Source organism: Oncorhynchus gorbuscha, linkage group LG20, assembly GCF_021184085.1.
Source record: "Oncorhynchus gorbuscha isolate QuinsamMale2020 ecotype Even-year linkage group LG20, OgorEven_v1.0, whole genome shotgun sequence".
Taxonomy (NCBI): domain Eukaryota; kingdom Metazoa; phylum Chordata; class Actinopteri; order Salmoniformes; family Salmonidae; genus Oncorhynchus; species Oncorhynchus gorbuscha.
In genome coordinates, this window is record NC_060192.1 from 27,720,167 (window position 1) to 27,747,535 (window position 27,369).

Consider the following 27,369-nt stretch of genomic DNA (forward strand, 5'->3'; position numbering starts at 1 on the left):
TTGTTTGTGCATCATGACATTTATACCAGTACTCACATTTACGTAATAGGATAGCTGATCAATTCAAATATGGTCTCATGCATTTCACTCCTTTCCTCTCACCACACAGCTGCTGGCTGAAGAACAACATTGCCTTCTACGTATCTGTGGTGGCCTACTTCTGTGTCATCTTCCTGTTGAACCTCAGCATGTTTGTGATGGTGATGGTTCAGCTGTGTCGGATAAAGAGTCAGAACCCCCACAACATGAGGCACCGTAACGGGCTGCAGGACCTGCGCAGTGTGGTTGGGATCACCCTACTCCTGGGCCTCACCTGGGGCTTTGCCTTCTTTGCCTGGGGGCCTGTCAACCTGGCCTTCATGTACCTCTTCGCCATCTTCAACTCCTTTCAAGGTGAGATTTAGAACTCTCCCAGATTTCTGTGTGATTTGGAAATGAATTCACCATTAATGTTCTCAGAGAAGACACTAACACAAAGCCTGAGGAGTTTCTTGGGGAACCTGTTGCCAAGTGTGTAACAAAAGTGTAGTTGCCTGACACGTGTGTTCTTTTGCAGGGTTCTTTATCTTTGTGTTCCACTGCGCTGTGAAGGAGAACGTGAGGAGGCAGTGGAGGACTTACCTCTGCTGTGGTAGACTGAGACTGGCAGAGAACTCAGGTAAGACTTGTTGACCTACATCTTACAACATATGTGTAGTTTGAAGAAGAGAAGAACCTTCCATGCATTTGTATTGATGAGGGATCCCCAATAGTTCCTGCCAAGGCAGCAGCAACTCTTCCTGGGGTTTATTAGGGATCCCCAATAGTTCCTGCCAAGGCAGCAGCAACTCTTCCTGGGGTTTATTAGGGATCCCCATTAGTTCCTGCCAAGGCAGCAGCAACTCTTCCTGGGGTTTATTAGGGATCCCCATTAGTTCCTGCCAAAGCAGCAGCAGCTCTTCCTGGAGTCCGAACACATTAAGGTACTTACATCACATATTAAACTAAATATAAAACACTACAACATATAACATTATTACACCACTACATATCTACAATACAACATGTATAACACCACCATACAACAATATTACAATGTACGTGTGTGTAGAGTTGGCGTGATAGCGCTTGTGTCTGTATCTGTGTGTGTGTCTCTTCACAGTCCCTGCTGTTCTATACAGTGTATTTCTATCTGTTTGTGAATCTGATTCCACTGCTTGCATCAGTTACCTGATTTGGAATAGAGTTCCATATAGTCATGGCTCTATGTAGTACTGTGCGCCTCTCATAGTCTGTTGTAATTTTCCTAAGTCCCTCTTTGTGTCACCTGACCACACGACTGAACACTAGGCCAAGGGAGACAAACTAGGGCCTGTAGGACCTGCCTTGTTGATAGTGTTGTTAAAAAGGCAGAGCATCGCTTTATTATGGACAGACTTCTCCCCATCTTAGCTACTGTTGTATCAATATGTTTTGACCATGACAGTTTACAATCCAGTGTTACTCCAAGCAGTTTAGTCATCTCAACTTGCTCAATTTCCACGTTCATTACAAGATTTAGTTGAGGTTTAGGGTTTAGTGAATGATTTTTCCCAAATACAATACTTTTGACTGAAATTGACTGCAGCTCTTTATTAAGTGTTGCAGTCATTTCAGTTGCTGTAATAGCTGACGAGTGTAGTGTTGAGTCATCCGCATACCTAGACACACTCGCTTTACTCAAAGCCAGTGGCAGGTCATTAGTAATGATTTTTAAAAGTATTGGACCTAGACAGCTGCTTAGTGGAAATCCTGATTCTACCTGGATTGTGTTGGAGAGGCTTCTATATTAAAGAACACCCTCTGTGTTCTGTTAGACAGCTAAATCTTTATCCATAATATAGCAGGGGGTGTGAACCATAACACGTGTTTTTCCAGCAGCAGATTATAATCGATAATGTCAAAAGTCTAAAAAAACAACTCCTACAATCTTTTTATCGTCGATTTCTCTTAGCCAATCAATCATAAGTAATTTGTGTAAGTACTGTGCTTGTTGAATGTCCTTCCCTATAAGCGTGTTGGAAGTCTGTTTTCAATTTGTTTCCTGTAAAATAGCATTGTATTTGGTCAAAACCTATTTTTTTCCAAAGGTTTACTAAGGATTGGTAACAGGCTGATTGGTCGGCTGTTTGAGCCAGTAGAGGGGCTTTACTATTCTTGCTTCCCTGAATTGATATATTTTATGTAATTTAATGTACACTATTTTAATGAACTCTTGTTTCATCACAGACTGGAGCCGCACGGCTACACAGAAGACAGAGAAGAAGTCATTGTCAGTGACCAGAGCCACGTCCTTCCGCTCCGGCAACTCCTCCCAGTTCAACCATACCTCCAGCTCCTCCTTCTTGACCGGTGACTCCCCAGAGCGGCCCAGTGGAGCAACAGGTAGGCATGGGGACCCGGAGGGGGTCAGGGATTACTAACAACCAATATGGGTCAGACAACAATAGAGAAATACTTTTTGTATATGCTGATCTACTTTCTGCCCCTGACAAATGTGGAAGCACGTCATAATATTAAACCAGAGCAGGGGATGGCTTAGCAAGCCCTTCATCTCCATGTCACTGATGACCTATGTAACCTAGGAAACCTCTGTGACGGGCTCTGAGATGACCTTTTACCTTTAACATCGCTTTACCCAGAATTGGAGCTAGCTGTACTGTTTGAGCTCCGGGCCACGTCTACAGCGCCCCTTTCAGCCTCTTACTGATGGTGCACAGTAACTGGTGTGTGTTTGTAGACAACAGTGTGTGAGAATGTGTGTCTATGTATGACACTCTACAGTGGGATTGAGTCAGCTTAACCCATCCAATCAAATAGTGACTGTATCTAACTGTACCCCCGCCCATGTGCCTGGCTCAGCTGCTGGCTGCCAGCTGGCTCTGATTCCAACAGTCACATGTGTCTCTGCTCTCCGGTTGCTAGTTTATCTGCTCTTGGTCATGAAAAAGGCCCCTTCATCCATTCTGCTGCCAGACGGTTGGAAAGGATTTCATACGTTTAGTTATAAACAGTGGATCACCAGAATAATTTGGCCCTTGAAAATAAGATACTCGAATTTACACAACTACACGTGAAATCAAGTGGTTTTGCTGTAAGGGTATCCACCGTAATCTACTTTCCTTATGCGTGGTCCTTTAATGTAGCGTTAATCTCAGAAATACCACTCTAAATGCAGTCACTTGTGTGCAGGATAAGCTGTAACTCTGATGTGTACCATTTCAGGAAGTCTATTTGACGACAGGACCATCACAGCCCTTGAGGAGCTCAACTCAGACGTGGTCCTCAATGAGGTGAACAGCCAATTCAGGACTCAGAGTTAGAGAGCAGCCGAAGTCCTGTAAAATACTAGGCCAAGTGTAGGCCGGTAGGGGAGTGGACTTACGTGAGACAGTGTGTTTCATAGTATTTTCTATGTTTATATGAAATATTTGAATGTTAATGCTGCATTTAGTAGTTTAATGGAAGTGTGTGACAGACCACACTGAAGAGATGGGACATCACTGAAGATCCAGCATGCTCATGGATTTCGTCCAGTTGACCTACCAATACTATCATGAACTCGTCTGGGCTGGCACCTATGATTGTGAATATCAATACATGTACTGTACTGAAAAGGTATCTACAGTAGCACGGAGGAAAAACCCAACTCTTACTGTAGATCCTCACGAGCGGCATCCTATGACTGCATACTACAGGTTTTATCGGTTTTCTCAGCATTCTTCAGAGGCGTGCGCTGACACATACTAACACTGTCACTTCCTGGTTTGATTTAATTTAAGATAAAGGCAAAGCTCTTTTATACTGTACTCAGAATCAAGATATTTCCATGAGATATATTATGTGTATATATTTTAAAGAGGCATCATAACAATGGGTGTATAATTCAACGTTATTTCACCAATAACAATTGTATAAATAAAATGAAATGTTTTATTTTAAGCTAATCTGATGTTGTATTTTTCTGATATTCACTGATATAAAAGACACACGCACCTTCATTTTCATGCACATTTAAATTCATACTATATACAGTAAGTAAATGTTTAAACCAGTGGGGGGGAAGCAACTGTGCATTCCAGCAGAAGCACTTCCATGAACAGCACCAGCAACTTCACACCTGAACCCGGATTCCAACAGGTTTCCAATAAAAAGCAGATTTACTCAATAGTATCTCTTCTTCAGTAGGGCTTGACTGTCCAAAACTCCCACAATGCACTCTGGTAGACACCAATGGTTAAGCTCATAATCCAGTGGGTGGCAGAAAACAACGCCTTGACGATGATGCTGTTGTCAGTGAGAATAACCTAATAGATAATATACAGTAGTAATATAGTTCAGTAGTCATTTAGACAACATACTCCAATAACCCACTGCATGATGAACTGTTAGTAGACTGTTGATGGTTTATTCACCTACTGGAGTACAAGCTCCAGTAGATGATGTTGAACAGCAGGTAGGTCATGGGGAAGATGACTCTGGAGTAGGAGTCGATCATGTAGCTGTTACTCATGATGAAGCTGAGGTTGTGGTTGATGGATTTTTTGCGTCGTAGCCTGGTGCCCTCCGTGGGCGGGGGCTCTGCGGCAGAGTTCCTCGAGTTCCTCAACGTGGCCGTCCGACTCCGCTCTGTGTTGGGGGTGCTGGGCAGCTCTGGGAATGGCATCAGGTCAATGTCATTGTCGTGGTAACAGCCGTCAAAGGCCATCGTTTGAGTGGCATTGAAATTGGCAGGGATCTGAGGAGAGAGAGGGGAGGGAATTTAAATGTTTCAATTCAATGATCTTTATGATGGTAGAATACATTATGATCAATAGGGGGGAGACACAGTCATAGTTGTTGTTATAACCTACTTTGGCGCTTCTATTGTGGCTCTGACAGTGGTAGCATATTCCATATTTCATAATACACCCATGCACATGATCCCTCACTCTGTGACTTATCGAACCCGTGAACTTTGACCCTATAGACGCCATAAGTGTCAGTGACCTTTCCCCCCTTGAGCTTCTTCATCTCCTCCACTGTGGTGAAGTAGTTGACGGTGGCGTACTCGATGACGGACAGGAAGACAAACAGGAAGCTGGCCCACAGATAGATGTCTACCGCTTTCACATAAGAGACCTGGGGCATGGAGGCTGACACGCCTGTGATGATGGTGGACATGGTCAGAACTGTGGTGATGCCTGGAGAGGCAGAGGGAAAGGGAGAGAAAGAGAGATTATTGAGTTAAGGTATCATTCTCGATCAATTTGTTTTTTAAACCTTCTTTAACCCCTAAAAGCTCTTTGTACCAGCCTTCGATAATAAAAAGAGAGAGGCAAATGTATGGAAAAATAGTGAGGTGTATTACTGTGTGGAGGTTTTGTAACGGCGTTCTTCGTTTGTTGAAAGAGAGTCGGACCGAAATGCAGCGTGGTGGTTACTCATGTCTTTAATGAAATAACTTAATAAATACAAAAACAACAAACGGAACGTAAAAACCTAATACAGCCTGTCTGGTGAACAACTACACAGAGACAGGAACAATCACCCACGAAATACACAGTGAAACCCAGGCTACCTAAATACGGTTCCCTATCAGAGACAACAAGAATCACCTGACTCTGATTGAGAACCGCCTCAGGCAGCCAAGCCTAAACTAGACACACCCCTAATCAACCACAATCCCAATGCCTACAAAAAAAACAATACGACAACACAATAACCCCATGCCACACCCTGGCCTGAACAAATAATTAAGGAAAACACAAAATACTATGACTAAGGTGTGACAGGTTTAGCATAGATGGATGGAAAGTAAAACAGTAAATGGTGTAGGAGTCTGTACTTTGAGCTCTACTTACATGAGCAGCTAGCTGTACATGTACATTTCCTCTTTTTTCCTCTGAAGTGGGAAGATAGGTTTAATTTATAAAAATAGATATCAGTGTGTAAACACAAAGTCTCTGTGAATGGGGATGACATTTCTTTATTTTTTGTTGTTGAGCTGAAGAGGTAAATTAGGCCACAGCTTTTGTTACGGTATGAGCCTCTAAAGACCTGCGCTGCTCACAGGGTGAAGCAAACACCTCACACTGCTGCATTAGTAAAGTCCACATTATTCACATCTTTCTCCTTTTCTCTGGCTCTTCCCTCTCCCTCCCTTTCTCTTTCTTTGCAAAACAAACAACCTTTCACAGACACACACCACACTGCCTGAAGGGATCTCGCCTGGTGCAGGTGACTGTAGTCATGTGCAGAACTAAACATTCTTTGTCACTGTGTTCAGTTTCAGTTATGCTCTGGCAACTGTCTCCTCTCCTCCCTCTCTGCATCCCTTGACTCTCTATGTCCCCTATCCTCCAGGCCGGCTCGGTCCTCCCCTCCCGCTCCGTGGCTCGATGACTCATTGCGAGCTCACAGAACAGGGCTCCGGGCAGCCGAGCGGAAATGGAGGAAAACTCGCCTCCCTGCGGACCTGGCATCCTTTCACTCCCTCCTCTCTACATTTTCCTCCTCTGTCTCTGCTGCTAAAGCCACTTTCTACCACGCTAAATTCCAAGCATCTGCCTCTAACCCTAGGAAGCTCTTTGCCACCTTTTCCTCCCTCCTGAATCCTCCGCCCCCTCCCCCCCCTCCTCCCTCTCTGCAGATGACTTCGTCAACCATTTTGAAAAGAAGGTCGACGACATCCGATCCTCGTTTGCTAAGTCAAACGACACCGCTGGTTCTGCTCACACTGCCCTACCCTGTGCTCTGACCTCTTTCTCCCCTCTCTCTCCAGATGAAATCTCGCGTCTTGTGACGGCCGGCCGCCCAACAACCTGCCCGCTTGACCCTATCCCCTCCTCTCTTCTCCAGACCATTTCCGGAGACCTTCTCCCTTACCTCACCTCGCTCATCAACTCATCCCTGACCGCTGGCTACGTCCCTTCCGTCTTCAAGAGAGCGAGAGTTGCACCCCTTCTGAAAAAACCTACACTCGATCCCTCCGATGTCAACAATTACAGACCAGTATCCCTTCTTTCTTTTCTCTCCAAAACTCTTGAACGTGCCGTCCTTGGCCAGCTCTCCCGCTATCTCTCTCTGAATGACCTTCTTGATCCAAATCAGTCAGGTTTCAAGACTAGTCATTCAACTGAGACTGCTCTCCTCTGTATCACGGAGGCGCTCCGCACTGCTAAAGCTAACTCTCTCTCCTCTGCTCTCATCCTTCTAGATCTGTCGGCTGCCTTCGATACTGTGAACCATCAGATCCTCCTCTCCACCCTCTCCGAGTTGGGCATCTCCGGCGCGGCCCACGCTTGGATTGCGTCCTACCTGACAGGTCGCTCCTACCAGGTGGCGTGGCGAGAATCTGTCTCCTCACCACGCGCTCTCACCACTGGTGTCCCCCAGGGCTCTGTTCTTGGCCCTCTCCTATTCTCGCTATACACCAAGTCACTTGGCTCTGTCATAACCTCACATGGTCTCTCTTATCATTGCTATGCAGACGACACACAATTAATCTTCTCCTTTCCCCCTTCTGATGACCAGGTGGCGAATCGCATCTCTGCATGTCTGGCAGACATATCAGTGTGGATGACGGATCACCACCTCAAGCTGAACCTCGGCAAGACGGAGCTGCTCTTCCTCCCGGGGAAGGACTGCCCGTTCCATGATCTCGCCATCACGGTTGACAACTCCATTGTGTCCTCCTCCCAGAGCGCCAAGAACCTTGGCGTGATCCTGGACAACACCCTGTCGTTCTCAACCAACATCAAGGCGGTGGCCCGTTCCTGTAGGTTCATGCTCTACAACATCCGCAGAGTACGACCCTGCCTCACACAGGAAGCGGCGCAGGTCCTAATCCAGGCACTTGTCATCTCCCGTCTGGATTACTGCAACTCGCTGTTGGCTGGGCTCCCTGCCTGTGCCATTAAACCCCTTCAACTCATCCAGAACGCCGCAGCCCGTCTGGTGTTCAACCTTCCCAAGTTCTCTCACGTCACCCCGCTCCTCCGTTCCCTCCACTGGCTTCCAGTTGAAGCTCGCATCCGCTACAAGACCATGGTGCTTGCCTACGGAGCTGTGAGGGGAACGGCACCTCAGTACCTCCAGGCTCTGATCAGGCCCTACACCCAAACAAGGGCACTGCGTTCATCCACCTCTGGCCTGCTCGCCTCCCTACCACTGAGGAAGTACAGCTCCCGCTCAGCCCAGTCAAAACTGTTCGCTGCCCTGGCCCCTCAATGGTGGAACAAACTCCCTCACGACGCCAGGACAGCGGAGTCAATCACCACCTTCCGGAGACACCTGAAACCCCACCTCTTTAAGGAATACCTAGGATAGGATAAGTAATCCCTCTCACCCCCCCCCTAAGTTTTAGATGCACTATTGTTAAGTGACTGTCCCACTGGATGTCATAAGGTGAATGCACCAATTTGTAAGTCGCTCTGGATAAGAGCGTCTGCTAAATGACTTAAATGTAAATGTAAATGTAAATGTAAAAGTTGCAGACTCATATTCACCTGTCCATTCACAGCAGGAACACAATAGGAAATTGGTGCACAACCGTCCCCCCTTGCGGTAATAACAGGGGTGTGACAAGGAAGAGAAAGGTAAAGCACCCACCCACTTTAATTTATGGAGATGCATCAAGAATACTGTACAGAAAATACTGATGGCCTTGTGAGGTTTCTCTGCTCATTTTGTGAGCTTAGGTTATTTTCTGGAGATTCCTTCAAAAACCCTCATACTAGCAGTGAGAGTATCAGTACTGTACCCAGAGAGACCCGGGCGGGCACAGCCCTCCTGTCAATCCAGAAGGACACCCAGGAGAGCATCACCATCAGCATGGTGGGGAAATAGGTCTGCAGCATGAAGAAGAAGATGTGCCGCCTGAGAATGAAGTTTATGTAGAGCCTGTTATACCAACCTGGGGTGGAGAGAGAGGGGTGGTGGGGAGAGAGAGAGGGGTGGGGGGAAAGAACGAGAGAGAGAGAGAGGTGTGGGGAGAGAGAGAGGGGGGAGAGGTGGGTGGGGGAAAGATAGGTGGGGGAGAAAGAGAGAAGTGGGGGACAGAGAGAAAGAAGGATGGTAGAGAGAGAAAGAGAGGGGTGAGGGAGAGAGAGATAGAAGGATGGTAGAGAGAGAAAGAGAGGGGTGAGGGAGAGAGAGATAGATGGGGAAGAGAGAAAGATTGGGATGGAGAGAGAGAGAGAGAGAGAGAGAGAGAGAGAGAGAGAGTGAGAGAAAGTGGGGTGATGGAGAGTGAGAGAGAGAGAGGTGGGGGAAAGAGAGAGAGAGGTTGGAGTGGGTGAGAGAGAGGGGGGTGCGGGAGAAAGAGTGGGGTGGGAGAGGTGAGAGAGAGAGAGAGAGAGAGGTGGGGGGAGAGAGAGAGGTGGGGGAGAGAGAGAAGGTGGGGTGGTGGAGAGTGAGAGAGAGAGATAGAAAGGGTTGGGGGAGAGATGGGGGACAGAGAGAGAGAGAGTGGTGGAGAGAGGGGGTGGGGAGAGATAGAGATAGGTGGGGACAGAGAGAGAGAGGGGGCGGGGAGAGGGGTAGGGGAGAGAAAGAGAGGTGAGGGATAGAGAGAGAGGGGTCGGGGAAGAAAGAGAGAAGAGTGGGAGAGAGCGAGGTTGGGGAGAGACAGGTGGGGAGAGAGAGGTTGGGGGAGAGAGAGACAGAGGGGATGTGGGAGAAAGAGTTGTGTGGGGGAAGAGAGAGAAAGGTGGGGAGAAAGAGAGAGGTTGGGTTGAGAGATGTGGGGGAACAGAGAGAGGGGTGGGAGAGGTGGGGGATAGAGAGAGAGGTGGGGGAGAGAAAGAGAGAGGCGGGAACAGAGAGAGAGGGGTGAGGGGGATAGAGAGAGAGGTGGGGATAGAGAGAGAGGGGTGGGGGAGAGAGAGGGGTGGGGACAGACAGAGAGGGAGTGGGGGAGAGAGAGAGAGAGGTGGGGATAGAGAGGGGGTGGGGGAGAGAGAGAGGTGGGGATAGAGAGAGAGGGGGTGGCGAAAGAGAGAGATAGGTGGGGACAGACAGAGAGGGAGTGGGGGAGAGAGAGAGAGAGGTGGGGATAGAGAGAGAGAGAGAGGGTAGGGGAGAGAGAGGTGGGGATAGAGAGAGAGGGGTGGGGGAGAGAGAGAGGTGGGTATAGAGCGAGAGGGGGGTGGGGGAGAGAGAGAGCAGTGGGGGAGAGAGCGAGAGCGGTGGGGGAAGGAAGAGAGAGGTGGGGGAGAGCGAGAAATAATAGTGGTGGAGAGCGAGAGAGAGAGAGGATGGGAAGAGAGAGAGGGGTGGGGGATAGAGAGCATTGGGTGAGAGAGAGGTGGGGGAGAGAGAGAAAGAGAGGGGTGGGGGAAAGAGAGAAAGAGGGGTGGTGGAGAGAGAGTTGGGGGAGAGAGAGGGAGAGAGAGGGGTGATGGAGAGCGAGACAGAGAGAGAGCAGTGGGGGAAAGTAAGAGGTGGGGGAGAGGTAGAAAGAGGGGTGGTGGAGAGCGAGAGAGAGAGAGGTTGGGGAGAGACAGGTGTGGAGAGAGAGAGGTTGTGGAGAGAGAGGTGGGGGAAGAGAGAGTTAGGTGGGGAGAGAGAGAGGGTAGGGGGAGGAGAGAGAGAGAGAGAGAGAGAGAGAGAGAGAGAGAGAGAGAGAGAGAGAGAGAGAGAGAGAGAGAGAGAGAGAGAGAGAGAGAGAGAGAGAGAGAGCGAGAGAGGGGTGGTGGAGAGAGGGGGTGGATCAGAGCCAGAGAGAGGGAGAGGTGGGAGGAAAGAGAGAGAGAGGTTGGAGGGGGAAAGAGGGGCGGGGGAAGAGAGAGAGAGGTGGGGAGAGGGGGAGAGAGTGGGGTGGGAGAGAGAGAGAGAGAGAGGGGGGTGGGAGAGAGAGAGGGGGGGTGGGGGGTGGGGGTGGGAGAGGTGGGTTGAGAGAGAGAGAGAGAGAGAGAGAGAGAGAGAGAGAGAGAGAGAGAGAGAGAGAGAGAGAGAGAGAGAGAGAGAGAGAGAGAGAGAGAGAGAGAGAGAGAGAGAGAGTGGGGTGATGGAGAGTGAGAGAGAGAGAGGTGGGGGAAAGAGAGAGAGAGGTTGGAGTGGGTGAGAGAGAGAGGGGGGTGCGGGAGAAAGAGTGGGGTGGGAGAGGTGAGAGAGAGAGAGAGAGAGAGAGAGAGGTGGGGGGGAGAGAGAGAGGTGGGGGAGAGAGAAGGTGGAGTGGTGGAGAGCGAGAGAGAGAGATAGAAAGGGTTGGGGGAGAGATGGGGGACAGAGAGAGAGAGAGGTGGCGGAGAGAGGGGGTGGGGAGAGATAGAGATAGGTGGGGACAGAGAGAGAGAGGGGTGGGGAGAGGGGTAGGGGAGAGAAAGAGAGGTGAGGGATAGAGAGAGAGGGGTCGGGGAAGAAAGAGAGAAGAGTGGGAGAGAGCGAGGTTGGGGAGAGACAGGTGGGGAGAGAGAGGTTGGGGGAGAGAGAGACAGAGGGGATGTGGGAGAAAGAGTTGTGTGGGGGAAGAGAGAGAAAGGTGGGGAGAAAGAGAGAGTTGGGTTGAGAGATGTGGGGGAACAGAGAGAGGGGTGGGAGAGGTGGGGGAGAGAAAGAGAGAGGCGGGAACAGAGAGAGAGGGGTGAGGGGGATAGAGAGAGGGGTGGGGGTAGAGAGAGGGGGAGAGGTGGGGGAGAGAGAGATAGGTGGGGACAGAGAAGGAGAAAGAGAGAGAGGGGTGGGAGAGGTGGGGGATAGAGAGAGAGGTGGGGGAGAGAAAGAGAGAGGCGGGAACAGAGAGAGAGGGGTGAGGGGGATAGAGAGAGAGGTGGGGATAGAGAGAGGGGGGTGGGGGGGGAGAGAGAGGGGTGGGGACAGACAGAGAGAGGTGGGGATAGAGAGAGAGGGGGTGGGGGAGAGAGAGGGGTGGGGACAGACAGAGAGGGAGTGGGGGAGAGAGAGAGAGAGGTGGGGATAGAGAGGGGGTGGGGGAGAGAGAGAGGTGGGGATAGAGAGAGAGGGGTGGCGAAAGAGAGAGATAGGTGGGGACAGACAGAGAGGGAGTGGGGAGAGAGAGAGAGAGGTGGGGATAGAGAGAGAGAGAGGGTAGGGGAGAGAGAGAGCAGTGGGGGGAGAGAGCGAGAGAGGTGGGGGAAGGAAGAGAGAGGTGGGGAGAGCGAGAAATAATAGTGGTGGAGAGTGAGAGAGAGAGGGATGGGAGGAGAGAGAGGGGTGGGGGATAGAGAGCATTGGGTGAGAGAGGTGGGGGAGAGAGAGAAAGAGAGGGGTGGGGGAAAGAGAGAAAGAGGGGTGGTGGAGAGAGAGGTGAGGGGAGAGAGAGGGAGAGAGAGAGAGGGGTGATGGAGAGCGAGACAGAGAGATGAGATAGGGAGAAAGAGAGGGTTGGAGGAGAGAGAGCAGTGGGGGAAAGTAAGAGGTGGGGGAGAGGTAGAAAGAGGGGTGATGGAGAGCGAGAGAGAGAGAGGTTGGGGAGAGACAGGTGTGGAGAGAGAGAGGTTGTGGAGAGAGAGGTGGGGGAAGAGAGAGTTAGGTGGGGAGAGAGAGAGAGAGAGAGAGAGAGAGAGAGAGAGAGAGAGAGAGAGAGAGAGAGAGAGAGAGAGAGAGAGAGAGAGAGAGAGAGAGAGAGAGAGAGAGAGAGAGAGAAGAGAAGAGAGGAGAGAGAGAGAGAGAGGTGGGGGAAGAGAGAGTTAGGTGGGGGGAGAGAGAGAGAGAGAGAGAGAGAGAGAGAGAGAGAGAGAGAGAGAGAGAGAGAGAGAGAGAGAGAGAGAGAGAGAGGGGGGAAGAGAGAGTTGGGTGGGGAAAGAGAGAGAGAGGGAGAGGTGGGGGGGAGAGAGAGAGAGAGAGAGAGAGAGAGAGAGAGAGAGAGAGAGAGAGAGAGAGAGAGAGAGAGAGAAGAGAAAGAGAGTGGGGGGGAAGAGAGAGTTAGGTGGGGAGAGAGAGAGAGAGGGGTGGGAGAGGGAGAGGTGGCGGGAGAGAGAGAGAGAGTTGGGGGAGGGAGAAAGAGAGCAATGGTGGAGAGAGAGACAGGGGTGGGAGAGGGAGAGGTGGGGGAGAGAGAGATAGGTGGGGGAGAGAGAGAAAGAGGGGTGGTTGAGAGTGAGAGAGAGGGGTGGGGAGAGAGAGAGAGAGGTGGGGGATAGAGAAAGAGGGGTGGGGGATAGAGAAAGAGGGGTGGTTAAGAATGTGAGAGAGAGAGGGGTGGGGGAGAGAGAGAGGAGATGTAGAGAGAGAGAGAGGTGGGTACGGAGAGAGAGATGGGTGGGGGAGAGAGAGAGGGGGTGTGGCGAGAGAGGGGTGTGTGGGGAGAGAGAGAGGGGGGTGTGTGGAGAGAGAGGGGGTGTGTGGAGAGAGAGGGGGTGTGGGGAGAGAGAGAGGGGGTGGGGGATAGAGAGGGGGGTGTGGAGAGAGAGAGGAGGGTGTGGGGAGAGAGAAAGAGGGGTGGGGGAAGAGAGAAAGAGAGGGGTGGGGGAAGAGAGAGAGGTGGGGGTAGAGAGAGAAAGAGGGGGTGGGGGAAGAGAGAGAGGTGGGGGTAGAGAGAGAAAGAGGGGGTGGGGGAAGAGAGAAAGAGAGGTGTGGGGGAGAAAGAGAGGTGTGGGGGAAGAGAGAAAGAGAGGGGTGGGGGAAGAGAGAAAGAGAGGTGTGGGGGAGAAAGAGAGGTGTGGGGGAAGAGAGAAAGAGAGATGTGGGGGAAGAGAGAAAGAGGGGGTGGGGGAAGAGAGAAAGAGAGGGGTGGGGGCGATAGAGAGGTGTGAGAGAGGTGGGGGAGATAGAGAGGTGGGGGTAGAAAGGGAGTTAGGGAGAAAGAGAAGAGGTGTGGTAGAGAGCGAGAGAGAGAGAGAGAGAGAGGTGTGGGGGGTGAGACGTGGGGAGATAGAGAGAGGGGTGGAGGAATAAAGAGAGAGGTGGGGGAGAGAGAGAGGGATGACGGAGAAAGAGAGGTGTGGGGAAGAGAGAGAGACGGGTGCGTGATGAGAGAGAGGGGGTGTGTGGAGAGAGGGGGTGTGGGGAGAGAGAGAGGGGGTGGGGGATAGAGAGAGGGGTGTGGAGAGAGAGAGGAGGGTGTGGGGAGAGAGAAAGAGGGGGTGGGGGAAGAGAGAAAGAAAGATAATCACTCTTGCTGGAACAGTTCATTATGACACAGGATGGAATCTAGTCAAAATGATATTCACATGGGACATCACATGGCTATGATGCAATGGACAAGTTATTACTGAGGTTTGGGCAGGATTCCATACTGACACTCTGTGGAGGAAAATCTCCTAAACTCTCGCTCTCCTCAGACTGGCAGAGTGGAATCAGAAGCAGGAGGGTTTGGGATGTTGGCTTTGGCTCTTACAAAGCAGTTAAATTACATAACAATAAGCTGAGGAGCAGAGGAGTAGGACTGAGGAACAGCACTGTATGTCCCTATGCATCAGGGTGCAACACAACCACACATACCCGTGCTGCTGTAGAAGGCAAGCCCGAAGGAAGGGTGAAATTCTTCAATAAAAAACTGTGAGAGCACGATCTCGTCAGTCCTTAATGAATCGTTCCCGTTCTTCCAGTAGAGCATGAGGTCATTCTCATTGTATGCATCTTCAAGAGAGGAGAGAACAGGGTAGAAGGTGACTCCTTTGTGTAGCCTCTCTTAGAAGAATCATGGGCTATGTTCCTCAGAGGAGAGGAAACACTGAGATTCAGTAGTACCACCTCTTCTCTGAGACCAGGGCCATGCTTTCTGTGTGTGTCTGTATGTCGTGTGTGTGTGTGTGTGTGTGTGTGTGTGTGTGTGTGTGTGTGTGTGTGTGTGTGTGTGTGTGTGTGTGTGTGTGTGTGTGTGTGTGTGTGTGTGTGTGTGTGTGTGTGTGTGTGTGTGTGTGTGTGTGTGTGTGTGTGTGTGTGTGTGTGTGTGTTCTAATCTGGGTAAGGTACACTGCACTGTCGCCTGAGGTTAGGTTTAACACAATCATGACAATTGTAACATCAGTGTATAAAATGACTGATAAGAAATGACCAACTTCAATTTGCCTGTAGCTGGGTCGTTCCACCAATTAGGTGCCTTTTGAGTAGTGTACCTTGGTGGGAAGAAAAAGTGTTCTTTTTTTACTTTAAAATGAATCACTAATAACATTAAATAAATAAACACCTTCGTAAATTACTTTGTCAAAGCAACAAAATAACTGTGTCTTTACAATAATAGTGAACTTGTTGGGGTTAAGTGGGTTAAAAAATCTTCCTGGAAGCCACAGAGGGACATATCAAAATACAGAAGTCTTTATTCATATAAAAATATATTCATTTCATTGTCCTTGTGTGCGATGTTAAAGGACACTTTAATAAAACAAGCTTTTAAAATTAAATATCTTTGCACAATTTCTACTTAGAATATCAAAGTGGTGCAAAATGGCACTCATTTCATGGAAAGACCCAGCCTCTGTTCCTATAAAGATGAACTTGACTTTTAATCCCTGGTAAATCCTGCATCAAAAAGACATGTATTATGGACACAAACTGACCTGACCGTGGATTACAAATGTGATTTTCTCTATATAAAAAGAGGAGGGCCAACTGTTCCATATTATGTTTGAATTCCTTTCTATGAATACACGTGAGCTAATATACAATATATCGCATTACACCCATATACCCTTATTGTTTTATACTCACAGCTCTCCAGTTCCAGAGAGCAATTCTGTGTGTCCAACGGAAAACTACTGAAGTCCATGGCGCAAAGAGCAGTCACAGTGATCCTAAAACGAAGAGCACAATCAATAATATGCTCCACAATATAACAGCACCGGAAAACATATCCCCACGTCTCCTATGTGTATAAAGCAGCAATAGTATAGGATGGTACACTATCCTAAAGGCCGTACGCTTCCTGTGGTAAAGGAGGCCCGTTCTCCGTGTACCTGACACTGTAGAGAATGTTGCCGTCAGGGTACACTCTCAGCATGATGTTCTCCATGGTCGTGTCATGGATGAAGGAACGTTTGGAGTGGACAAAGAACACGTCTGGCACCCAGATCTTCTTCACCAGCCGAGCGTCAAATGTCCGACTCCTGTTGCTGCTGGAAGGGAAGGCCAGCCGGTCGTCCTGCCAGTAGTGTCTCAGGTACAGAGTCATGGTGAAGTCCTATACAAACACACCAACGCTTAGGCCCAATAGACAAACTAGCACATTATCAAGAGAGTAATTGTATGTCAACAATGGTTCATAAAAAGGATTTGTATGTACAGTAGGTCGAGAGACAGGGTAATGCAGGTTCTACGTGTTTAACATCTATATTTGAGATGACTGTTATGCCTCAACATTAATTTGGTCATAATAAAGTAGAATAGAGTTCCAACACTTAGAGTTATAGTTCCCCCAAATTACAAATGTTCACATTGGTTTCCTTACCCTGTAAGTAGTCTATGGACAAGGTATGACAGCGATCCATGCTTTGGTTTGTCTGGCACTGCTTCCAAATGCTAACATTTTAGCATTAATAGCACAAATCCCATTTAAGTCATGGTACTGATATTAGCATTTTTTTTACTTGTTCATAAACGGCTTACCGGGTAAGGAAACTAATGTGTCATTTTGTAATTTGGGTGAACTATCCCTTTAATGACGAGGGACAGAATATACGGGTTGTCTCATTTTGTGAAAGTGAGTTTCAGTGTGTTGGTCACACACAAAAACACACACTTACACACAGAGGTTTATAGACTTACCATGTTGACTTCAGATATACTGTCAATGCTCTCCACCTGCACGTCTATGCCCACAGGAATAGCTGCCCCTGCATGGGAGAAAAAACAGCTTGAGATTTCACATGTCTATCTTGACAGGGAGAGCAAGTTTAATCAGGCTTTTGGCGGTGTGCTGTCATATGGATTCATGACTCAAGGCTTTAGCATGTCCTACTCAACCTGAAAGCTGTTTCATGACCTCACTGTGTTTCACAAGACCTATCACAAATATATCACATCTGTCTGCACATGCAGCCTTAGTTATACAGTTCGTGAGAAATGTTCTCTTTAAGACCAAAATATTTGTAAATCAACCCAAACACTATACTTGAAATGCAATTTAGGGTAAACAAATTGTGAATAAGAGAGAAACCCTAACAAGGGGGTCAAAGAGCAACTTTGGGCTATGCTTGGTCTCAACAGAGATACTGTGACACTGTGGTCACGCTGAACATTTGTCAGCTAAGCCCTATTTTGTGATTATCCTGTCCATCACTCTCCCCGCTGAATACTGCTGCAGGCTAGAGGGCCCCACAAAACCCCAAAGACACACGGATGACCCCACACCTCCCCTCCCCAAAGACACAGCATCCTCATAACTCAGGGATCCCAGAGACGCTGTGTCACCAAACTAATAAATGGATTCTCTCCATATCTCCTTTCATTCAATAAGTCCTTATCATATCAAACCTACCACATCTGTCTATAATCAATATAGGTCCATCTATAATCAATATAGGTCCATCTATAATCAATATACACCCATCTATAATCAATATACATCCATCTACAGTATAATCAAGATACATCCGTTTATAATCAATATACACTACCAGTCAAAAGTTTGGACACACCTACTCATTCAAGGATTTTTGTTTATTTTTAATTTTACTAGGCAAGTCAGTTAAGAACAAATTCTTATTTTCAATGACGGCCTAGGAACAGTGGGTCAACTGCCTGTTCAGGGGCAGAACGACAGATTTGTACCTTGTCAGCTCAGGGATTTGAACTTGCGGTTTTTCGTTTACTAGTCCAATGCTCTAACCACTAGGCTACCCTGCCGCCCCAAATTGTAGAATAATAGAGAAGACATCAAAACTATGAAATAATAGATATGGAATCATGTTCTGCCCCTGAACAAGGCAGTTAACCCACTGTTCCTAGGCCGTCATTGAAAATAAGAATTTGTTCTTAACTGACTTGCCTAGTTAAACAAAGGTAAAATAATATTTTATCAAATGTAGGAACCGAAAAAGTGTTAAAAAAATCTAAATCTATTTTTAGATTTTAGATTCTTCAAAGTAGCCACTCTTTGCCTTGATGACAGCTTTGTACACTCTTGGCATTCTCTCAACCAGCTTCATCTGGAATGCTTTTTCCAACAGTCTTGAAGGAGTTCCCTTCAAGACTGTTGCACTTGTTGGCTGCTTTTCCTTCACTCTACAGTCCAACTCATCCCAAACCATCTCAATTGGGTTAAGGTCAGGTGATTGTGGAGGTCAGGTCTTCTGAATCTGCACTCCGTCACTGTCCTTCTTGATCAAATAGCCCTTACCCCGCCTGGAGGTGCGTTGGGTCATTGTCCTGTTGAAAAACAAATGATAGTCCCACTCAGCGCAAACCAGATGGGGTGGCGTATTGCTGCAGAATGCGGTGGTAGTCATGCTGGTTAAATGTGCCTTGAATTCTAAATAAATCACAGATAGTATCACCAGCAAAGCACCCCCACACCATCACACCTCCTCCTCCATGCTTCACGGTGGGAACCACACATGCGGAGATCATCTGTTCACCTACTCTACGTCTCACAATGACACAGTGGTTGGAAACAATAATCTCAAATTTGGACTCATCCGACCAAGGACAGATTTCCACCGTCTAATGTCCATTGCTCGCGTTTCTTGGCCCAAGCAAGTCTCTTCTTCTTATTGGTGTCCTTTAGTAGTGGTTTCTCTGCAGCAATTCGACCATGAAGGCCTGATTCATGCAGTATCTTCTGAACAGTTGAAGTTGAGATGTCTGTTACTTGAACTCTGTGAAGCATTTATTTGGGCTGCAATTTTCTGAGGCTGGTAAATCTACTGAACTGATCCTCTGCAGCAGCATTAACTCTGGGTCTTCCTTTCCTGTGCCAGTCCTCATAAGAGCCAGTTTCATCATAGTGCTTGATGGTTTTTGCGACTGCACTTGAAGAAACCTTTAAAGTTCTTCAAATTTTCAGGATTGACTGACTTTCATGTCTTAAAGTAATGATGGACTGTCGTTTCTCTTTGCTTATTTGAGCTGTTCTTGCCATAATATGGACTTGGTCTTTAACCAAATAGGGCTATCCATTAAGAAGGAAATAAATTCCACAGATTAACTTTTAACAACGCACACCTGTTAATTGAAATGCATTCCAGGTGACTACTTCATGAAACTGGTTGAGAGAATGCCAAGAGTATGCAAAGCTGTCTTCAAGGCAAAGGATGGCTACTTTGAAGAATCTCAAATATAAAATATATTTTGATTTGTTGAACACTTTTTTGGTTACTACGTGATTCCATATGTGTTATTTCATAGCTTTGATGTCTTCACTATTATTCTTCAACGTAGAAAATAGTACAAATAAAGAAAAACCCTTGAATGAGTAGGTGTGTCAAAACTTTTGACTGCTACTGTACCTCCGTCTACAGTATAATGATCATATTTCCATCTATAATCAATATAAATCCATCTATAATCAATGTACATCCATCTATAATCAACATACATCCATCTATAATCAAGATACATCCATCTATAATCAACATACCTCAATCTATAATCAACATACCTCAATCTATAATCAACATACCTCTGTATATAATCAATATACATCCATCTATAATCAATATACATCCATCTATAATCAACATACCTCAATCTATAATCAAGATACATCCATCTATAATCAATATACCTCTGTATATAATCAATATACCTCTGTATATAATCAACATACCTCAATCTATAATCAAGATACATCCATCTATAATCAATATACCTCTGTATATAATCAATATACCTCTGTATATAATCAACATACCTCAATCTATAATCAAGATACATCCATCTATAATCAACATATCTCAATCTATAATCAATATACCTCTGCATATAATCAATATACCTCTATCTATAATCAATATACTTCTGTATATAATCAATGTACATCCATCTATAATCAACATACCTCTATCTATAATCAAGATACATCCGTCTATAATCAATATACCTCTATCTATAATCAATATACTTCTGTATATAATCAATATACCTCTATCTATAATCAATATACCTCTGTATATAATCAATATACATCTGTATATAATCAACATACCTCAATCTATAATCAATATACCTCTGTATATAATCAACATACCTCAATCTATAATCAATAATCATCCATCTATAATCAATAATCATCCATCTATAATCAATATACCTCTGTATATAATCAACATACCTCAATCTATAATCAATATACCTCTGTATATAATCAACATACCTCAATCTATAATCAATATACCTCTGTATATAATCAATATACCTCAATCTATAATCAATATACCTCTGTATATAATCAATATACCTCAATCTATAATCAATATACCTCTGTATATAATCAATATACCTCAATCTATAATCAATATACCTCTGTATATAATCAACATACCTCAATCTATAATCAATATACCTCTGTATATAATCAACATACCTCAATCTATAATCAATATACATCCATTTATAATCAATATACTTCTGTATATAATCAATGTACACCCATCTATAATCAACATACCTCTATCTATAATCAAGATACATCCGTCTATAATCAATATACCTCTATCTATAATCAATATACTTCTGTATATCATCAATATACCTCTATCTATAATCAATATACCTCTGTATATAATCAATATACCTCTGTAAATAATCAATATAATTCTGTATATAATCAATATACCTCTGTATATAATCAATATACCTCTGTATATAATCAATATACATCCATCTATAATCAATATACACTACTGTTCAAAATTTTGGGGTCACAGAAATGTCCTTGTTTCTGAAAGAAAAGCAAAACGAGATTTAGTCCATTAAAATAACATCAAATTGATCAGAAATACAGTGTAGACATTGTTAATGTTGTAAATGACTATTGTAGCTGGAAACGGAAGATTTTTAATGGAATAGCTACATAGGCGTACAGAGGCCCATTATCAGCAACCATCACTCCTGTGTTCCAATGGTACGTTGTGTTAGCTAATACAAGTTTACTGATAATTAGAAAACCCGCAAAACACCAGTGTCAACGTCAACAGTGAAGAGGCGACTCTGGGAGGCTGGCCTTCTAGGCAGAGTTCCTCTGTCCAGTGTCAACGTCAACAGTGAAGAGGCGACTCCGGGAGGCTGGCCTTCTAGGCAGAGTTCCTCTGTCCAGTGTCAACGTCAACAGTGAAGAGGCGACTCCGGGAGGCTGGCCTTCTAGGCAGAGTTCCTCTGTCCAGTGTCAACGTCAACAGTGAAGAGGCGACTCCGGGAGGCTGGCCTTCTAGGCAGAGTTCCTCTGTCCAGTGTCAACGTCAACAGTGAAGAGGCGACTCTGGGAGGCTGGCCTTCTAGGCAGAGTTCCTCTGTCCAGTGTCAACGTCAACAGTGAAGAGGCGACTCTGGGAGGCTGGCCTTCTAGGCAGAGTTCCTCTGTCCAGTGTCAACGTCAACAGTGAAGAGGCGACTCTGGGAGGCTGGCCTTCTAGGCACAGTTCCTCTGTCCAGTGTCAACGTCAACAGTGAAGAGGCGACTCTGGGAGGCTGGCCTTCTAGGCAGAGTTCCTCTGTCCAGTGTCAACGTCAACAGTGAAGAGGCGACTCTGGGAGGCTGGCCTTCTAGGCAGAGTTCCTCTGTCCAGTGTCAACGTCAACAGTGAAGAGGCGACTCTGGGAGGCTGGCCTTCTAGGCAGAGTTCCTCTGTCCAGTGTCAACGTCAACAGTGAAGAGGCGACTCCGGGAGGCTGGCCTTCTAGGCAGAGTTCCTCTGTCCAGTGTCAACGTCAACAGTGAAGAGGCGACTCCGGGAGGCTGGCCTTCTAGGCAGAGTTCCTCTGTCCAGTGTCAACGTCAACAGTGAAGAGGCGACTCCGGGAGGCTGGCCTTCTAGGCAGAGTTCCTCTGTCCAGTGTCAACGTCAACAGTGAAGAGGCGACTCCGGGAGGCTGGCCTTCTAGGCAGAGTTCCTCTGTCCAGTGTCAACGTCAACAGTGAAGAGGCGACTCCGGGAGGCTGGCCTTCTAGGCAGAGTTCCTCTGTCCAGTATCAACGTCAACAGTGAAGAGGCGACTCCGGGAGGCTGGCCTTCTAGGCAGAGTTCCTCTGTCCAGTGTCAACGTCAACAGTGAAGAGGCGACTCCGGGAGGCTGGCCTTCTAGGCAGAGTTCCTCTGTCCAGTGTCAACGTCAACAGTGAACAGGCGACTCCGGGAGGCTGGCCTTCTAGGCAGAGTTCCTCTGTCCAGTGTCAACGTCAACAGTGAACAGGCGACTCCGGGAGGCTGGCCTTCTAGGCAGAGTTCCTCTGTCCAGTGTCAACGTCAACAGTGAAGAGGCGACTCCGGGAGGCTGGCCTTCTAGGCAGAGTTCCTCTGTCCAGTGTCAACGTCAACAGTGAAGAGGCGACTCCGGGAGGCTGGCCTTCTAGGCAGAGTTCCTCTGTCCAGTGTCAACGTCAACAGTGAAGAGGCGACTCCGGGAGGCTGGCCTTCTAGGCAGAGTTCCTCTGTCCAGTATCAACGTCAACAGTGAAGAGGCGACTCCGGGAGGCTGGCCTTCTAGGCAGAGTTCCTCTGTCCAGTATCAACGTCAACAGTGAAGAGGCGACTCCGGGAGGCTGGCCTTCTAGGCAGAGTTCCTCTGTCCAGTATCAACGTCAACAGTGAAGAGACGACTCCGGGAGGCTGGCCTTCTAGGCAGAGTTCCTCTGTCCAGTGTCAACGTCAACAGTGAAGAGGCGACTCCGGGAGGCTGGCCTTCTAGGCAGAGTTCCTCTGTCCAGTGTCAACGTCAACAGTGAAGGGGCGACTCCGGGAGGCTGGCCTTCTAGGCAGAGTTCCTCTGTCCAGTGTCAACGTCAACAGTGAAGGGGCGACTCCGGGAGGCTGGCCTTCTAGGCAGAGTTCCTCTGTCCAGTGTCAACGTCAACAGTGAAGGGGCGACTCCGGGAGGCTGGCCTTCTAGGCAGAGTTCCTCTGTCCAGTATCAACGTCAACAGTGAAGAGGCGACTCCGGGAGGCTGGCCTTCTAGGCAGAGTTCCTCTGTCCAGTATGAACGTCAACAGTGAAGAGGCGACTCCGGGAGGCTGGCCTTCTAGGCAGAGTTCCTCTGTCCAGTGTCAACGTCAACAGTGAAGAGGCGACTCCGGGAGGCTGGCTTTCTAGGCAGAGTTCCTCTGTCCAGTGTCAACGTCAACAGTGAAGAGGCGACTCTGGGAGGCTGGCCTTCTAGGCAGAGTTCCTCTGTCCAGTGTCAACGTCAACAGTGAAGAGGCGACTCTGGGAGGCTGGCCTTCTAGGCAGAGTTCCTCTGTCCAGTGTCAACGTCAACAGTGAAGAGGCGACTCCGGGAGGCTGGCCTTCTAGGCAGAGTTCCTCTGTCCAGTGTCAACGTCAACAGTGAAGAGGCGACTCCGGGAGGCTGGCCTTCTAGGCAGAGTTCCTCTGTCCAGTGTCAACGTCAACAGTGAAGAGGCGACTCCGGGAGGCTGGCCTTCTAGGCAGAGTTCCTCTGTCCAGTGTCATCGTCAACAGTGAAGAGGTGACTCTGGGAGGCTGGCCTTCTAGGCAGAGTGGCAAAGAAAAAGCCATATCTCAGACTGGCCATTAAAAGAAAAGATTAAGATGGGCAAAAGAGCACAGACACTGGACAGAGGAACTCTGCCTAGAAGGCCAGCATCCCGGAGTCGCCTCTTCACTGTTGACGTTGAAACCGGTGTTTTGCGGGTACTATTTAATGAAGCTGCCAGTTGAGGACTTGTGAGATGTCTGTTTTCAAAACTAGACACTAATGTACTTATCTTGCTCAATTGTGCACCGGGGCCTCCCACTCCTATTTCTATTCTGGTTAGAGCTAGTTTGAGCTGTTCTGTGAAGGGAGTAGTACACAGCGTTGTACGAGATCTTCAGTTTCTTGGCAATTTCTCACCCTCATTTCTTAGAACAAGAATAGACTGATGAGTTTCAGAAGAAAGTTATTTGTTTCTGGACATTTTGAGCCTGTAATCAACCCCACAAGTGCTGATGCTCTAGATACTCAACTAGTCTAAAGAAAGCTGCTTGTTTAATCAGAACAACAGTTTTCAGCTGTGCTAACATAATTGCAAAAGGGTTTTGTAATGATCAATTAGCCTTTTAAAATGATAAACCTGGATTAGCTAATACAACGTGCCATTGGAACACAGGAGTGATGGTTGCTGATAATGGGCCTCTGTAAGCCTATGTAGATATTCCATTAAAAATCAGCCGTTTCCAGCAATAGTCATTAACAACATTAACAATGTGTGCACTGTATTTCTGATCAATTTTATGTTATTTTAAAGGACAGACTTTTAAAATTTATTTCAAAAACAAGGACATTTCTAAGTGACCACAAACTTCTGAACGGTAGTGTACATCCATCTAGAATCAAGATACACCCATCTAGAATCAAGATACACCCATCTAGAATCAAGATACACCCATCTAGAATCAAGATACATCCATCTAGAATCAAGATACGTCCATCTAGAATCAAGATACATCCATCTAGAATCAAGATACATGCATCTACCGTTCTGACATACCCTATGAAGGAGGAGCAATTCCATATTCCCTCAAAATACATGACAGGGGTTTGAGTTAGACTGCCCCTGTCTCACACGTGTCAGTAGAGCTAACAGACTGAGTTACATATCTGCCTTGGTAGGATTAAAGTGCTCATGGCAGTATCAAAATGAGTTCTTTGAAAGATAAGCAATTTCAGGGAAAAATGGTTTCCTAATTTCAATTCCACCAAATGTACCCTTCTCTGTGACCTGCCCAATCTCATTTCAACATTACAGGGATTAACTTCCTCCATCTACCTCACCCCACCTCGCCTAGACAACACAGAAACAAACACAGAAACAAACACAGACAAAACACTGGGATAGTTTGGAATCGATAGGAAAACAGCCAGAAGAAAACCTAAATGCACATAATTCCATAACGTGCCATCACACCACATTTAGAAATATGTAGCTAAACTGTCATTATAGCCTTCAGTATGACTGCTATGTAAATACATGGTGCAGTGACAGTTTACAGTGGGATCCCAAACACTGACACACATGATCTGTAGTTCAATCTAACACTTTCTGAACACCTAATGACCATACTGCGGTAGTATGTATGCTCTTTGCTGCTCTGGACTGCCCAGTAAGATTTAGCATTTGGTATTGTTTCAGAAAGCATGGACTATAATCCAGATTACTATAGTTCTAACATCTGTGTTCTCAGCTGCAGGCTGTCTCTGTCTGCTAGGCTCTGCAGACAATCTGGGTCAGTGATTTTTTGGGGGATGGGGTGTTACAAAAGATGACACTGTAACCTACTTTCTGCTCCAGGAGAAAGCATACAAGCCACAGTACTAGCGTTAATGCTGCCTCTTCCTGATTTATACCTAATCTGTCACATCTGCTGTGTGGCATGTTATGGACTATCTATAAAAACAAATTACTGTAGGTAAAGCTCCATTGTCCTCTCTTTTCCCCCTCCCTCCCTCCCTCCCTCCCTCCCTCCCTCCCTCCCCCTCCCTCCCTCCCTCCCTCCCTCCCTCCCTCCCTCCCTCCCTCCCTCCCTCCCTCCCTCCCTCGAAAGACCCTTGACTTCCCCATTCACTCTTAATTAATGAGTCAAACCCAACAGCTGCTGGTAAAAGCACACACAGTCACATCCAAACTTCATGTTGTCATAGTTCAACCACATGCAAATATGTTGTATGCCCACCATGCCAAAGGAGACTGGGGGGATGGTCTTACCTCCAAAGCCAGGCCGCATTGCAAAGTCATGGTCCTCGATACGGAGCAGCTGTTCAGATTTAATTAGCAGGGACTTGGTGCTGTCAGACTTTTTCATCTTAAAGTCTATTCGTCTGAGGAGCAAAGCAGACACAGATCAGCTTATCAGATGTAATCTGTCCTAAGAAATACACACTCACACCAACTGGCACACACATACACACACACACACACGCACGCACGCACGCACGCACGCGCGCGCGCACGCACGCACGCACGCACGCACGCACGCACGCACGCACGCACACACACACACACACACACACACACACACACACACACACACACACACACACACACACACACGGAGAGACAAACACTCTCTTAGCTGTTAAGAATGATTAATTTCACTTTATGTCTTATTAAAATCACATCACAGTTAGCAGAGGGTCAAATTACATGATTGATGAATCCCTCCAATTTGAGTGACAACAGACCCTGCATCATCACTCGCAAATCCTTTAAATAGCATCATACAAAACTTCAGTCAACTGTTATTCTCATTTTACAATCAAACTATTTATACCCATACTACAGACACACAAACAACTCTATTTTTACAAATTATTCTGGCGTACACTCAAACCCCTTATCAAATCCCCTCTCCATCATTTCCCAGAAATTGCTGCTTCTCTCTTACGAGGTGTCCCCACCCAAACTCGGGACCCTGATATTACCTCTAAGTCCCTGTGGTTACCTCACCTGCCCTGGCCTTTATTCACAATGCACTGCAGTAATGACGTCTGTCCCAGCACACATTGGAGATTATTCACTCAACCATGGTAAATTCAACATCAATGTTTTTTTTTAATTCACAGAGATTGGATTGATGCATTGAATCTATGAATAGCATTCCATGTTAAACAATACAACTCCTCCCCAAAACAACCTTTTAACCATGTCAATCAGACAACAGATCAACAGAAAAGTAACATCCTGTGGTGTGTATACTAAATGAAACATTGCTTCCAGAACTATACACAAACCAGCTTCAAACCAAACAGAAAAGATACGCAAACACAACCCTTGACAAGAACATAACACAACTCCAGTGGGACCACACCCCTAGACTCTGGCTCACCCTCCATGTTGGTTCTTGGTGTTCTCCCCAAGGTACACGTCCTTGTGCCTCCTCTTGTTGGGTCGGTGGCTGCCGTTGAGCAGTGTGACAGGCCACAGCCAGGCCAGGCACATCAGCCTGAAGGCCAGGAGCAACAGGTTCATGCCTGGTGTTGGAAGAGCTGGAGCAACCAGGACGTCTTTCCAATGCGTCTGAGTCTATCTCTCAGAGATCTTCCAGGAGGTCAGTGGGACGCCCCGACTGTCCCTGTCCGGTGGCCCATCCATATCCCAGCAGCACCCATTCCACCTCACAGCGGACAAGCAGAGCTCTGAGAGATCTGTGTTATACAACCCTCTCGTCCTCTGTTACATGCTGCACGTTGATCCAGGCATCCAACTATCAGCTCCAGTGCCACAAAATGTTCCTCCAGCTTGTGTTTTCGCCTGCCCATGTCCTAGTGCCAGTCCCTCTGGCTCCTGCTACTCAGGGCACATCCTGTTTTCCCTG

General features: G+C 47.1%; 2 protein-coding genes across 2 annotated transcripts in view; one reads left to right on the forward strand and one right to left on the reverse strand.

The window, feature by feature from the left end:
• The window catches only part of LOC124007123 (mucin-3A-like), a 17,540-nt gene extending 13,575 nt beyond the window's left edge, over positions 1–3,965 (forward strand). Inside the window, exons 30-33 of the mRNA XM_046317442.1 lie at positions 110–393; positions 557–658; positions 2,248–2,403; positions 3,244–3,965. Coding sequence (XP_046173398.1) covers positions 110–393; positions 557–658; positions 2,248–2,403; positions 3,244–3,341 — 640 coding nt within the window. The 3' untranslated portion in view covers positions 3,342–3,965. The remainder of the gene's footprint in view (positions 1–109; positions 394–556; positions 659–2,247; positions 2,404–3,243) is intronic.
• LOC124007124 (gamma-aminobutyric acid receptor subunit rho-3-like) lies at positions 3,818–27,369 on the reverse strand. Its single transcript, XM_046317443.1, has 9 exons — positions 26,881–27,369; positions 25,761–25,873; positions 16,666–16,733; positions 15,858–16,081; positions 15,613–15,695; positions 14,404–14,541; positions 8,762–8,914; positions 5,008–5,201; positions 3,818–4,756 (listed from the first exon to the last, which is right to left on the reverse strand). The coding sequence occupies exons 1-9, from the start codon at positions 27,021–27,023 to the stop codon at positions 4,430–4,432; spliced, it is 1,443 nt and encodes a 480-aa protein (XP_046173399.1). The 5' UTR covers positions 27,024–27,369; the 3' UTR covers positions 3,818–4,429.

Coding starts and splice junctions, on each gene's coding strand:
- LOC124007124 (XM_046317443.1), bottom strand. CDS start 27,023: ATGAACCTGTTGCTCCTGGCCTTCAGGCTGATGTGCCTGGCCTGGCTG. Junction 16,734..25,760: donor AATGCGGCCTGGCTTTGGAG/GTAAGACCATCC, acceptor TCTCCCATGCAG/GGGCAGCTATTCCTGTGGGC. Junction 16,082..16,665: donor GTATATCTGAAGTCAACATG/GTAAGTCTATAA, acceptor GTGTTTGTATAG/GACTTCACCATGACTCTGTA.